The sequence below is a fragment of the Etheostoma cragini genome, chromosome 4, assembly GCF_013103735.1.
Source record: "Etheostoma cragini isolate CJK2018 chromosome 4, CSU_Ecrag_1.0, whole genome shotgun sequence".
Taxonomy (NCBI): domain Eukaryota; kingdom Metazoa; phylum Chordata; class Actinopteri; order Perciformes; family Percidae; genus Etheostoma; species Etheostoma cragini.
In genome coordinates this window covers 13,661,204-13,676,371 of record NC_048410.1, presented here as the reverse complement: position 1 = coordinate 13,676,371, position 15,168 = coordinate 13,661,204, and the positions used below count along the sequence as shown (strand labels likewise).

General features: G+C 40.6%; 1 protein-coding gene across 3 annotated transcripts in view; it reads left to right on the top strand.

The window, feature by feature from the left end:
- Positions 1-15,168, top strand: part of LOC117943784 (zinc finger protein 385A-like) — a 29,952-nt gene that overhangs the window by 4,218 nt on the left and 10,566 nt on the right. Inside the window, exons 1-2 of one of the 3 annotated variants that reach the window (XM_034870129.1) lie at positions 905-1,347; positions 11,775-11,920. In XM_034870129.1, coding sequence (XP_034726020.1) covers positions 1,338-1,347; positions 11,775-11,920 — 156 coding nt within the window. In that variant the 5' untranslated portion in view covers positions 905-1,337. Of the gene's footprint in view, positions 1-904; positions 1,348-10,979; positions 11,331-11,774; positions 11,921-15,168 lie in introns of those variants that run through there. The other 2 variants (XM_034870130.1, XM_034870127.1) reach the window with 2 other exon arrangements.

Here is a 15,168-nt window from a genome sequence, read left to right as displayed (position 1 = left end):
CACACACACACACACACACACACACACACACACACACACACACACACACACACACACACACACACACACAGGTTGACATGCAGCATCTGATTCACTGTATGCATTTCTTTGTTAGACATTATGTAGAAATGGATCACTTCATGATGCCCAAAGATGGAGGTCATGTTTGATCTTGTGGGAAATAATTAGATGAAGTCTTGAATATACATCAGTTTCCAATACATTGAGCTAAGTACGAAACTGTGAGCTTAGATTTTTTGTTCATTCAGCACTCTCTGCGTGTCAAACAACTGTCTGCATTCACCTTCATCCTACTGCTCCATCACATCTTCCACATTTCCTCACCTTAAACGTTCATCCTCAGTCAGTCTGCATTAACCTCAATCTCTCCTCCACTCCCTCCAACGCTTCATCGAGTCTCTCAAGCTGTCAGTCTCCACTGCACCTCTGTGTCTGCTTTTCTTTTCGCTCTGTTCGAAAGCTTTGCTGAAAAGGCAACTTCAAAGTGAACTCAATCAGATAAATTTCATTTAAAATTCTGTTACATTTAAAAAAAAAATAGAACACCCAATACTCAAACAAACAGATAAAAGGGAGACTGCAGCAGACATTTAGCCTCATTTAGGGGGAGGATGTTGTTAGGGCAGACATGTCTTAGATGCCTTTGGTGTGAGGCTCAAGGCAGAGTATATGGATTGAGAAAAAGAAAGACATGAGAGAGAGAAAAAAATGGTCAATAGTAAACAGAGATAAGGGTGACAGAGGGAGAGCAGAATTGACAGCAGCATTATCACTTTGCTTCCTCATTCACTCATTCATTGGCTGAGCCCCCAGCCAATCAAAGCGCAGGAATGCAAGGTGCCTTTAGGTTATACCCAACCCCAAAATATTAGAGAGCGAGAGAGAGAGACACGCTGTGGTGCAGAGGTTCCTCCACTGAAGCAGGGCTCCATCTCAACTGTATTCTCTGGTGTTCCTGTGAATATATAACAGTGAATAAATTACAGGCTTCTTTGCAGTAGTCTGAGTATATGTTTTGTTGCAGTGGGTTGCTGCTGCTGTGCTCCTCCTCTGCTAACAGCTGGCTGAGCAAGAGATGCCTGTCGAGATCTAAAGCAGAAGCATTTCATGTGGACGAAGGGAAAGGAAGAGAAACCGCATAGGGATGCAAAGTGAAGGTTGTAATGTTGGGACGTCATTTTTTGTCCCACGTTGAGTTTTGAGAGCCAGAGAGGTGGACACTTAAGGTTTGAGTCACATCAGTAGCTGATTAAAGGAGAGAGGAGTTGAGTGAGAAGATAACGTGGAAAGAGAAGTTGACAGTGGACGTCTACAGCATGATCTTGGGTAAGACGATATCAAAAAGCTTTTCTGTCTTTGCTCCTATTGATCCTATTGATTTGCTTGTTTTTTAATTGTTACATTCCTCTTCTGCCAAGGTAATCACTCATGTCTGGCACTAACTTTTGGCTTCATGTGCTACTGTCGCCAACTTAGATGCATCTTAGATGATGTGTTTAGTTTTTTGTGTTTTTTTTACCAACCCTATTAGTAACATATATAAAATAAATGATGCAATAAGTGTAATTATGACTCAACTTCACAGTACACAGAGATTATAATTTATATGTAAATGTATTATTTCTAATATTTTAAAGCATTATTTTTAAGCAAATTAGTTATAAGTGTAAATATGTTTTGTAAAAAGCATTTAGTGTATTTAGTTGAATTGTGCTGCTGTTCATCACTGCAAAATATTACAGAGCTGCTCAATGCGTTCAGTTTTATTAAATAAAATACACAAGAGGACATGATTGCAGAATTAGCCTAAATTAACATGTTCATCACGTACTGGATTTCTATTTAACAAAAAACACAGATTATTTAGATCAATTCATTTTGTATCAATGTGACGCAGTTACAAACAGTAGACTGTAGACCTTTTCAGTTTCAAAATTGTATCAATATTAATGATTACTTCTACAGTAGTCTTAAACGTGATTAACTACAATTACCTTGTTCCATGTATGTGTGTGTTAAATAAATATTTGACTATTTTTGTTTGCTTGCTCTTACCCCTAAGGCTGAATCCCATTTCCCCATCTTACCCCTAACCCTTACCCCTTACCCCTACCCCTTGGCCCTTGAAACCAAGGGGTAAGGGCTAGGGGTGAAAACATACTCATATGAAATGGGACACCACTTAGTTACATCACCACAAAACATTGATCACAAACTTCCAAGATGCCGTTTGCAAGTGTGTCTATTGTGTGGGTTTTGACAACAGTGTCATATGCATTTGCATATTTTGTAGTCATTTTATGTTCCCTTTGGTGGTGTAGAGGCAGATTTTCTTATTTGGGTAGTATTTAGTTTTGTTTGCAATACACATGTGCATACACACTGCATGGTGTGCCGTATATCTGTTTCAGTTATCACCGTTATGAATGTCATGATGTTCAGAAAAACTTTCTTTGTTAACAAAAATCAGTTTTTAATGCCCAATAAATTAAACATAACAGGCAAAACATTACATAAAATATATTACATTACAGAACCATTGTGAACAATTAGAACCATAACTTACATGTCACACACAAAAGGCACTCAAATGTAAAAAAAACTAAAAAAAAAGGCACACAAGACCACAAACAAACAAATTAATAACAGCTATTCTGATATTCCATATAAAACCAACAACAATGTACAGGTGCATGAACAGGAATTAATTACAAATGATTACAGTACCGTATCATACAAAGGGGAATGGGTACAACATGAACACATGATTTAAGAAACTTCTGCTCGTTTTCAGCCTGAATGTGGAACGAAGGACGGTATATATAAGGCACGTATCGATGTAAAGCAAGTAGTGTTGTGCACTGACATCAAACAAAATTCTCTGCTTATGGATAAAACTGTAGACATGTATACAGTCCATTCAAGGCAGGGAAATGCAAGACTGTTGAGCAAATCATTTATGTAACATTAACGGTTAACGATTAGTGTTAGCATGGCAAGCTAGAGATTTTTAAAAAGTTTCAATTAATATATGTACAGGACTGTATAGACCACAAAACAAGACTGTCATACATTTTAAATCAGTTATTCAAGCCAAAAATACTTACATTTATGGGTCTCTCTGGTCAATCTGGCAGCCATTGATGCCTGTTGCACAATGTATATCGTTACCCCTTGTTTACAAGTAAGCTTGCGCCCTCCCTAGATTTTGTTATTCACTGTCTATGGTTTGAAAGGGCCATATACCTCTACCCTACTCAATGAGTATTGGGACAGCCCTTAGTCACGCACAAAATCTAGGCTGAGGGTAAGGGGTAGAGGTACATAGAGAAATGAGATTCAGCCTTACCCCTGCTTCCTTTGATCTGAGTGTGAGTTGGTGCTTGTGGTAACCCTTCCCCCGGAGCTGAAGCTTTAACTCTGTATGCAATAGACACTAAACATACAGACACAAGATTACAACAACATGTGGAGATGTTTTTTTTTTATACTGCATTAGTTTCTTTACACTGAAATAGAGATTTAAGTCTACAGACCGAAATAGTGTCCATGAAAGGCGATGACAACGACAATGTCTAAATGAACTATGGAAGAACAAACACAGAGAAAAAGTACCCTCTCTGTCTGTGTATCACCAAAAACATATCTCCATTCCCTGCCAGCGGCATGTGAATACTTTTTTTTTTAATGAAAGGCAAAATTCAACCCATTTGGCCCATTTAAAAAATGGCAAGGGCTTCTTCTAGTGGGATGCAAAGACCTCACTCAGCACTATGAAAAAACGTTCGTGGCTTGCATCCCTGTTCAGTAGCTGTGAGGTAATCCATATACACAAAATCTCCCCACTCATAAATGTCTGCCAAAGGAATCACGAGTGCATGTTGTCCCTGATGAACAACATGACCTTTGAATTGAGGTGATGCAGCATGGGATGAAAAGTATTGGCATTTAAAACGAAGAAATGCGCCTGCACTCTAAATTTAACTAACTGACACATATTCCATACGTCTGCTGAGCCAGAAACTAATGCACAGATCAAAACCAGCACTGCTAACCAAAGAAGGGAAGGTCAAATAACTATAAAGGTTTATAGTTACAGTATGTATAACATATACTGTCTGCCTTCACAAGATAAAGCATTTATTTATTCAGATGTCTACAGCAACCTGTTAACTTTAATCTGACAATGGTCAGGCGGCCGTGTGACTCACATCTGTTGAATATAAAGGAAAAAGACGTGTGACTTTTATTACCAACCCAACATCTCTTATGGAGGAGCTTGTGGTGGATGGATGGGTGGGCAAACAAATGTTGGACACAGGACACAGGACACATTTTTCATTTACTACCGACAGTCAACATCAACCGTGACCGTACTGTTAACCACAGCAGTGACAAATCAGCAAACAATCCTATTAATGTTGTAATAGTCTGACAGTACGTATCTTGTCCTCCCGATATGGGAATCAGATCAGTAAATATCTTGACATATTTGTAATTTTGTTTGGAAGACTTGTTGACCATGATCATAAAAGCACAAGGCCTTGAAACCTGCTGCACAAAACACTTCTGTCTATAAATGACTGGTTTCAAGGATGCCAAAAATGGCAAGAGGACATTAAGGCTGAGCATAGTCTCTTTGTTGTTTATTGTCCTTAAGGTATGGAGACCACAGCTGAGCCACCAGCCTGACTCGTACCCCGCATGACCCAAGACTGAGCTATAGCATGAAACCACACTAGCCTTCAGACTCCAATCAGCTCCCAACTGGAGCCTGTAATTTCTGCTTCTGTGGAAAAACAACACATTATGCTATATGTAGATCAGGTGCATACATTCTATTTTTGTTATTTTTTGATGTTTCGGTCTATTGAAGATCAAGTATTCATTGCCTTTGTGTGCTCTCTATTGTTTAAGATCATAAGGACATGCACCTGGCTTCTGTATGTCTGATGTCATTGTTGTGCATGTGTGTTCACCCTTTTGCACGTGCCCTTGTGTGTTTGCTTGTGTACTCTACATGCTCATGTTTCTGTAGATCAGTACCTGCAGTGGTGTGTTCTGCTAGCTCCCAGCAGGTGTGTAAACGGTTTGACACACTGTTTGACAACATTGCATAATAATGTGAAGAAGGGCTGTGGGTCATATTGACATGGTGGATCACTTAAAGGTCCAATGACATGGTGCTCTTTGGATGCTTTTATACAGACCTTAGTGGTCACTTAATATCATATCTAAAGTCTTTTCCCCAAAATTCAGCCTTGGTGCAGAATTACAGCCACTAGAGCCAGTCCTACAATGAGCTTTCCTGTGGACGAAAATGCCTTGTTGATGCTAGAGGTCAGAGGAGAATGGGCCGATTGATTCAAGCTGATAGAAGAGCAACTTTGACTGAAATAACCACTCATTACAACCGAAGTATGCAGCAAAGCATTTGTGAAGCCACAACACGCACAACCTTGAGGCAGATGGGCTACATCAGCAGAAGACCCCACCGGGTACCACTTATCTCCACTCCAAATAGAAAAAAGAGGCTACAATTTGCAAGAGCTCACCAAAATTGGACAGTTGTAGACCGGAAAAATGTTGCCTGGTCTGATGAGTCTCAATTTCTTTTGAGACATTCAGATGGTAGAGTCAGAATTTGGCGTAAACAGAATGAGAACATGGATCCATCATGCCTTGTTGCCACTGTGCAGGCTGGTGGTGGTGGTGTAATGGTGTGGGGGATGTTTTCCTGGCACACTTTAGGCCCCTTATTGCCAATTGGGCATCGTTTAACTGCCACGGCCTACCTGAGCATTGTTTATGAGCATGTCCATCCCTTTATGGCCACCGTGTACCCATCCTCTGATGGCTACTTCCAGCAGGATAATGCACCCTGTCACAAAGCTTGCATAATTTCAAATTGGTTTCTTGAACATGACAATGAGTTCACTGAACTAAAAAAGCCCCCACAGTCACCAGATCTCAACCCAATAGATCATCTTTGGGATGTGGTGGAACGGGAGCTTCGTGCCCTGGATGTGCATCCCACAAATCTCCATCAACTACAAGATGCTATCCTATCAATATGGGCCAGCATTTCTAAATAATGCTTTCAGCACCTTGTTGAATCAATGCCACGTAGAATTAAGGCAGTTCTGAAGGCAAAAGGGGGTCAAACACGGTATTATTAGTGGTGTTCCCAATAAACCCATAGTTGAGTGTACATAGGACATAGCAATGTTAAAAAAAACTCATAAAGTGAAATTTTCATGCCATGGGACCTTTATGGTCCTTGTTTTACTCTGCATGTTTTCATGAGCTGGTACTCTCTGTTTGCCTCAAACTGTGCTACATCATGACTGCAGAGCAATGAAAGAAAAAGTTTGCAGCCAGGTTCAGGTTTTTCCGACCCCACCCAGAACTAAAGTCTGAGAGGAGCTGCAGATAGATATTCACAAGCCTGAAATGTCAGAGTAAGGGGGCTTCCTATGGAAAGGCGCCCCAAGCAGGGGGTCGGTGCCTTGCTTAAGAGCACCTTGGCAGTGCCCAGGAAGTGAACTGCCACTTCTCCAGCTACCAGTCCACCAACATACTTTGGACCGTATGGGGATTTGAACCACAACCCTCCGGTTCCCAACCCCCTATGGACTGAGCTACTGGCACCCAAAATATTTAGGTCTATTATTACCATTGGCATTGAAAAGGTTAAATTCATCTCACAACGACTTTGCTATAGATATTTAGGAAACATGGACTCCAACAAGAGCTATGTGGATTAGGGCAAGGTGAGCTTTTGGGAAAACATCTGCACCCAGATAAAAGATAATGCCACGTACAACATTATATGACGTTAAGTGTTCACACAATACAGTAACGTGAGCTATTTAAATTAGCTTAATTCATGGTTAAACGTAATTTGCTCTTACCAGTGAATGGCTTTGTCGCTCCATAACAACATTACCTTTCTTCATCTTGTGATCCTGTTATGATTACTCCAGCCTTTAGAGGGCTTTGTCGCTAGTGTGTAAACAGATTGCTAAAACAACTGTCATAAATGTTTTGACTGATCCTGAGTCTTTATGAGTAAACTTCATAAATGTGCCGACATTAGAGGAAAAAGCGGAGAGAAATGGACTTCCTGTTGCGTTCTGAGAATGAAACAAGGATTGCAAAATCTGCCCGGCAGTCAAATTAGTACTGTGTATGTGTTAAAAAGCTCATGGTAACATTGTTAAAGTGAAGAAAGCAACCCATTCAGCATAACTGCTTGTAAGGGTTAACCTTTGGCTGTCACAAGTAAAATGTCAAACATGCATGAACAATTTGGGATTATTTAGTTGACCCCCCCTTTAGGTTTTCTACATGTCATGTCTTCTTTGAAGCATGCACACAAATCCTGAGACATGGGGTTGGGTAGACAGATCATGTATGGTTCATTGCTGATGTGTATTTGCAGCATTGTTTGTTTGGTTGTCAATCAGAGTTTGGCATTTTTAATACATACCAAAGTAGATTTTCCACAAATATTTCCAGAAATGCCATGGGGTCATTAGGAACAGATATGTCTCAGTAAATTGGATTTCCCCCAGCTTTCTAAAGTTAACAGATGGCATTTTTTCTGTACATTAAGCTGCGGGTTAATATGGCTCTTTACCTCCTCTGGTCACCTTGGACTCACCTCAAAACATGCGGCTCCCTCCCCCTCCTTATGCTTTCCTTCTCTTTCCACCTCACCTCCCCCCATCATTCAGACCTCTTTTCCTCGCTCAATAGACTCGATCCACTCAGCCCCACTGCCATCATTTCCCTCCAAGCTCAGCTCCACTCTCTTGCCAATAAGGGAGCTTTTACCACTTTTGTGATTTTCAATAATACAGACAACCAAAAAGACAGAATTTTTCATAAGAAATTGTTGGTGTAAAAGAGGCCAAACACAGCAATGTACTCCCATCATTACATAATGATTTTCATTTTAACGAGAGTGGTGCAAAATCTGTGGGTGAAAACAAAAGTCTTCATTGATTGCATACTAGATGGCTTCAGAGAGTAGGGCTGCAGAAGGACTGTCTGATACCAAGAGCACTGCATAAACACCCACACACACACACACACACACACACACTTTTCCAGTGAAAGAGGACTTCTGAGAGTTCTCTAGGAGGTGGCATTTAAGCCTGGCCACTGGGGCACAGAACATCTATCATTAAAACAAAGTGCAGACTGAAATCAACCGTGTGCTCCTCCAGCAGCACTCAGCTCTTCACCGTGTTCTCTTCTCACTGTCCAGATCTCACACAGAGAAACACAACATTAATCAGAGTAGAGCCAATAAGTTACTCCTTTTAGTGCATCAGTCATTCAAACTACAAAGGTTTGTGTGTGTGTGTGTGTGTGTGTGTGTGTGTGTGTGTGTGTGTGTGTGTGTGTGTATGTGTGTGCGTGTGGGTATTGTTGCCTGTCCCCAGCTTAGGTTGAAATAGCTGCTTTTGACTTGAGGGTAAGCTGAGCTGCAGTAAATTGGATTTCATGCTCGGTCCTTCACAGCAGCAGTATGCGATACCAAAACAGAGCTATCTTCGCTCTGCAATCACAACAAAGTTAACACTCTGTTTCTTTAAAGGTTAGACCCTCTAACACAGTTGCATTATATTTACACCACACAGGAGAGAGCTGATGTAACAGTCAAGTTATTTATTTATATACTTCTTGTTTATTTAGCAAATAACTGGTTATAATGTTACCTGATGCAAAATGTGGCCAACAAAACATTCCTGCCACCAAATAACAAATAAGAGTCATAAATCATCACAATTGTCCCCATACTAATGGTGTCATGTGCCACCAAATGTTGAATCAACTTTGTGCACTAAATCTGTGGCAAAGTCAGACAAGAAAGAGGTGGATCCCTTGGTTTTTGAAGACTGCTGCCACCACAGACTTGTCTCTGCTGCAGTGACAGCCACAGGGTTTTGTCAGGGGAGGCTTGCTAATCTGCCCCAGAAGCTCATTTCAGAGCCTTGTGTGCACAGCAGCCCATTTAGATGTAGATGTAAGGCGGCTGGCATCGTGTGCCAAGCATGTCCTCTTGAGTGTGGAGCTGGAACCAAAGGTGACCTGAATCTTTTTATTTTTTTCCTCTTTTTTTTTGTGGGCCCCTGAAGTGCTTCTGCCTCTCATCAGACTTCATTCCGTTAGACAGCATGTCACCCATTCTCCTACCCCATCATGTTGCCAAAAGATGGAGGTGGGCAAGGAATACAGAGAGGCTCCAGTGACTGCAGTGACATTGAGATTACCTCTATGATCATTAAACCTAGATTGGCTAAATGAATTGCCAATTTGAGAGGCCTTAGTCACAGCATATTGGTGTGTGCATGCCTGTGTGTGTGTGTGCACATGTCGGGGTTTGTGAAATGTACTGTGACAATAAGATCTTATCTTGTTTTTTTCCTCTCTCTGTGTCTCTTCATTTCTGTCCAACTACCTCTCTCTCACAATCTACACAAAAATTCAATAAGCTATTACACAGACATTGATCTTTTTCTCACCCAAACATTTGCATTAGAAAAAAAAAGTCTGTAAGATGAGGAGCTGGGTGAGACAGCGCTGTCTGATCATTTTAGTGGAGAGGAGGAGCAATAGACAGTGAGGCCTGGATTTATAGAGTTTGGCAGCACTTTAACACTTTAACGCTTCTCAGAATGTGTCCAATCAATGCGCACCCTCCCTGCGTGGACGCTGTTGAAGAGTCGTGGCGTTCACTTATCTGATGTCATTGTAAATCACTCAGAAGGAGGGTAGGTCAGGGGATGCTGCTGCTACCCTCACACAACATCAAGCTGCTGCTGTGGGATGGTGCACAACGTGACCCTGAAAACACTGTGTGCAAACGCTAAATTCATCACTCCAATGTGAGAGTCTGCACAGCAAATGCAGATTTATAAGTAACAGCAGACATGCTTTGACCTTTAAATTGTAATGGGGCGTAAAATGAGCTGCAGATTTACCAGCATTTATTTAGAGTCAATCTCACATGCACCGTCCTGTACATAATCACTAAATCACCAAGTCACAAAGTGAAATGCACGATTTACTCCTGTTTGTCTAACATTTTTATACAAACTACAGTGCCCAGCTGAGCCGTTTAAGACAATTCTAGGGCTTTTTTTAAATTAAAGGATTTATCTGTGACCCGCTTTTAAAAATATACATCTTCAGTAAGAACAAATTGGCAGGGGGCAGTGCGCCACAGACACCTTCTTTATGGTTTAATATTTACATTTTTAAACAGGAATAAAATTAAAGAATGTATAACTTTCTATGATAATTAAAAAAAAGTATTTTGTTGTTGCTATTGCTTGCTATCTTTCCTTCATGTTATCTGGTGTTGAGCGTTCACTCATTCCTGCATGTTCCTATGTTGGTGTGAACTACGGTGTATTATTACCGCTGGTTTTTCACTCAGCACAAGCCTTGCTGTGGTTGGTTAGAGAGGTGATAATGGCCGTCATGTGAGCTGTGGGATTCATGGCATGAAGGACATTTCAACCGTGACCTCCACTTTTATATCTTATTTCTCTCAACTCCCTTCTTCTCAGGCAGCATATGTAAATGCAACCACACACAAATGGCAATAGCTCCAGCAGAGCCTCAGCTGCCATAGCCTCCCAAGGAATGAAGCAGTCTGAAAAGGAATGCCAGAAGGAGAGACTCCTCTCCATCTATTTCTGATCCTGACAGCACATTCTTAATGTCTACCCTGCTGTCAGTGAAAAGATCCTCCTGTGCTGTTACTAATGTTGCCTTTTCTTCCCCACAATTTGACAAGTGATTATTTTTCTTTTCATATGAAACAAAATTGTTAAGTAGCCATCCCAAAGCGGTGGCAACAAAGGATAACTATCGCATATAATCTCAGGAAAGAAGGTTATACATAGCTCTCTACATAGCCCAACTGGGCCTGAAGGACCCTGCTAGTGTTTTTAAGCTGAATCAGAGAAGAACTACAGGAAGCAGAAGTGGAGAGGAGAGAACAAAACAGAGTATGAGGAGAAGGAAAAGGAGGAACAAAACAGCTAGAAGAGCTGGTGCTGTAGGAGAAGTACAGATGAGGGAAACAGAGGAAGGCAGACAGAATTTGGGACCATGAAATGCGGATAAAAACTGTGCTTGGTGAGAGAGCGACAGAAGGAGAAATGGAGAAAAGGCGGATATCTGCAGCACCCCAGCTGCGAGGCTTAAGGAGCTTAGCCCTCCTGCCCATCACAAAAGACTCCTCAAGTGAAGGCATTCACCACTGCTGAGCTACTACTGAGAGAGAAGTGAGCAAGAGAAGCAGAGAGAGGAGAGGTGTGGGTGGGTAATGGGGCTCAATAATGCAGAAGGATGAGGATTGAGATTGAGAAAAAGGGGAAAATTAGATTAATGTGAACTGTTTAGCAGTAGGTACATGTTCTGATACAATGCTTAGCTTTACAGAAACAGTTGACATGAAAGACCAGAGCCATCTGTTTCTGTGTTCTGCCATGACAGTTGATTCTATTTAGGCAAGAAAGCAGACGCGCATTTCTCTAAATGTTGAACTATTCCTTTATGAGTATACACATCTTGTCACTAACATATTTGTGCAGTGCTTTCAGTTTGTGATTCTGGACTTTATTGTCTGTAGTATAAGAGGGACACTTAATCAGATATATTAATTATAGGACTTTAACCTTTTTTTACTTTTTTAATCTCTAATTTCCCTGTTTGTGCATCTACCACAGGAAGTGTAAACCGACCGGGGCCGGTCCCTGCCTTCCTCAGGAGTCCATCTGTCATCCCAACCCCATTGGACATGAAGCACTTCCTCCAGTTCCCCATGGAGTCACCGCACCCGCCCAGCATCGGCCTCTTCCACAACTTTAACACAGTGAGTTCTCACAGGCATACCTGCACACGAGCGTGACGTCTGTAATTTGTTAATATTTTGTTTCACTTAACAGACGACAAAGCTGGTATTTAGTTGTGGTTTTGGAGCATTGCCTCGGGAGTGAAGACAAGTGCTAAGGATTTATACTGTATAATCCAAAATGATAAGGTGACAGCTGTTTACTTTTTATTCAGCAGAGTGAGTTTTAGCATAATTGAGAAAATGCCTGTGCAAGTGTTTTACTGCAATAAAATGAGTTACAGCTAATCAATTGTACAAGAGGCACATGGTTGGATTCTCTACAGTCAGCATTTTCTGTGGCTCCTTCTCATTTCTAGATTGGGTTTCATGTGAAGGTCAGCGTGGCGACAAACAGGGATGCACACGCACACGGACACGCACACACACACACACACACATTTTCATCAAGCATATCTTCATGCACGCAGGCAAAATGACCCTTTCACAGGTTAATGATTCATCCTGCTTCTACGAGGACATTGAGTTTGGCCAGCAAAGCCAGAGCACCTAAATTCAAATCACTCTGTCTGCACAGTAATATTTAAACACTGCTGTCCTCCAGTGATAGAAAGCTGCAGCCCAGTGAGACAGGACCTGCTCTTTCTAACAGACCAAAAGGACACAGAGAAGAGCAAACCGCCAAAAGAAACATTTTGAGTTATCTAGAGAGCTTATATCAGGTTCACCAGGGTTACAGGTAATTTCCAGACATGTAAGATTTTTAGGAATATTCTGTTGGTCTCACCTTCCTGCAAAGTAAGGCAGAGAGAAAGCGAGTGAGCCTTTGGCATTCAATTCCAAATCCTCCAAAGAAAAACACATTTTCTGTAAGGGTAATGTCCATGTCATTAGTCTGTTTCAGTTCACTCAGTTTGGAAAATAAGTATTTCTTTAAAGTTAGAATGCTTGTCATTATATCAAAGCCCATCAAAGCAATATCTATTGCATCTATTTGTAGTACTTTTCATTGTTGCTATCCAACCTTCACAATGCAAACCCATACAATGCATGTGCATACTGGACGGGATTCGGAAGACACGATTTGAACACAAGTTCATTGTTACTATGTCAGATGAAATTGATTTGTCTTCTAGCCTGATTATCATAATTTTGGATTACTTCAAGATTCCGTTTTTTAATTGGCAGAAGCCAATCATTAACAAGCAACATATCTGTCCCACATATTTTTTAGCTGACACAGGAGCTGCAGGAGTGCATGTTAACAATTTTCATGTCGGGTGAAGAACTAAACTGCTTTAAAGGCTAATATTTCTTTAGGTTGACTAACAACGGCCTGTGTAGCTGTGTGGATCTGGCTCTGGCACAGATGTCATTTCCAATCTTAATTCTGCCTACAAAGCTCCGATTGGCTCAGTTGTTTCTCTAACCGAGTGGATAGCTGTCCAAGAGCAAAACGCCAGATTTAGAATTCTGATCCTGGCTTATGGTTGTCTTCATACGTCTGTTGTCATTTGTTGTTTGTTGTACTTGCTGTAGCCCCAAATTAACCAAGACTGAAATCTTAAGGATTTAACTAGACTGAATTTTTAAGAAGGGAACTGTTAATAAACTCAGGTATCCATATGACACACAGTGTACATTTCTGCTGCAACAAAAGCTCCCCTGTTTGAGGGCGGAGAGAGTGAAAAGGAGACAGAAAGCAGACTTATAGGTTAATGAGGTTATAACACCGGAGACAGATAGAAAGAGAGCATGACAAGAACAGGTGCTAAATGAATAGCAGCAACAACAACAAAAAACAGTAATAGGAGACACGGAGAGAGATCAACATAGTGAACAACAGCCACCAAGAAGAGAATGAACGAGAGAGATGTTTTTTTTTTTTGTTCACACACAAACACAGACACAAGCACACACACACACACAAACAGACAAACACACACAAACACACACACAAACACACACACAGGTACAAATAGATTTCACTCAGAAATAGACACACAAGCTGTCATGCAATCACCAACACACAATTTTGGCACACATGCACAGATGTAAACAAACTAATTTGGAGGTATTACAGGTGTCCACACATAAAACACACACAAAACAACAGAGAGGTGAACTGGAGACACTAGTTAGACACAAGAGGCTAAAGTCTATAAATATTCCTGACAAGGCATTCAAAGAGGGTTTAGGTTTTCAGACCAATTAAACCATTTCCCCTGGTGCCTGGAGTTTGAGAGTGTAAACAGTTTCTCAATTGGCAGCAGCCGTTCACAGTCAGTCAGGAGATGAGAGGCTGAGTAAAACCGCAGTGTACTTTTGGCTGCTTAATGAGGGCAACACCCAGTGCTGTGGTTGTTGAACCCTGCCAACCGGTCAGAGAGCTCACACGAGTCCGTTCAAGTTGTTTAAAAATGAGGTAGTAAACATTTCATGAGAGAGTTACGAGGCGTGTATCTGTGCTTGATCTTCAAGAAAAGATTAGGCATATGTAATAATTTGGCATTTCATTTGAGATAGTCGAATCCATGATTTTATCATATTTCTCAATCTTACTCAACATTTTAATTACTGTTTGTTTTGTAACATGTACTTGTTAATTTACTTATTTCGTTCTTTTAATCCTATTGTGCAATTTGAATAGGATAAACATTGAGCTGCATTTTTTAATAACAGTAATTATGCCTCTGGTAAATACCCATGTCTATCCACAGTTTATTTTATGTATTCAATCTAAATCAATCTATAAATGTAAGACATCCAATCCTCAGCTGTTGTTTTTTTATTACCAAACAGCATATTTGTATGTATTTTTATGTAAACCCAGAATTCAGTTTTCCATTTGGTTGATTTCATTGTGTTAAAATTTAAATATATTTCTGTAGATTTTAATCAGTATACTGGTTATTTAAAATGTGAAATTGAATTGCTTTTATTGCAACAGAACACTGATGTCCCCACTAATCTATAATAGATTGGATCTCTTATCAAGGTAGGCTACTTTATAGAGAATTTCTCTATTGTTTTGTGTTTTATTTTGATATGATGGTTTAAAAAGCAGAGGTTTTGTAGCACACAAAGTACAAGTTTTGGAGATAGGGGGTCTGTAATTAGGCCTTTCTATAACCCAGCATGAATTAAAGCGTTTGAACGCCACCCAAGAACTCAGGCACAGACAGCCACACCAGCTGCTACTGAAAAAATACACACCCTCCTATCCACATCAATCAGTACTCCCTCTTCAATTCACTCTATCTACCAGC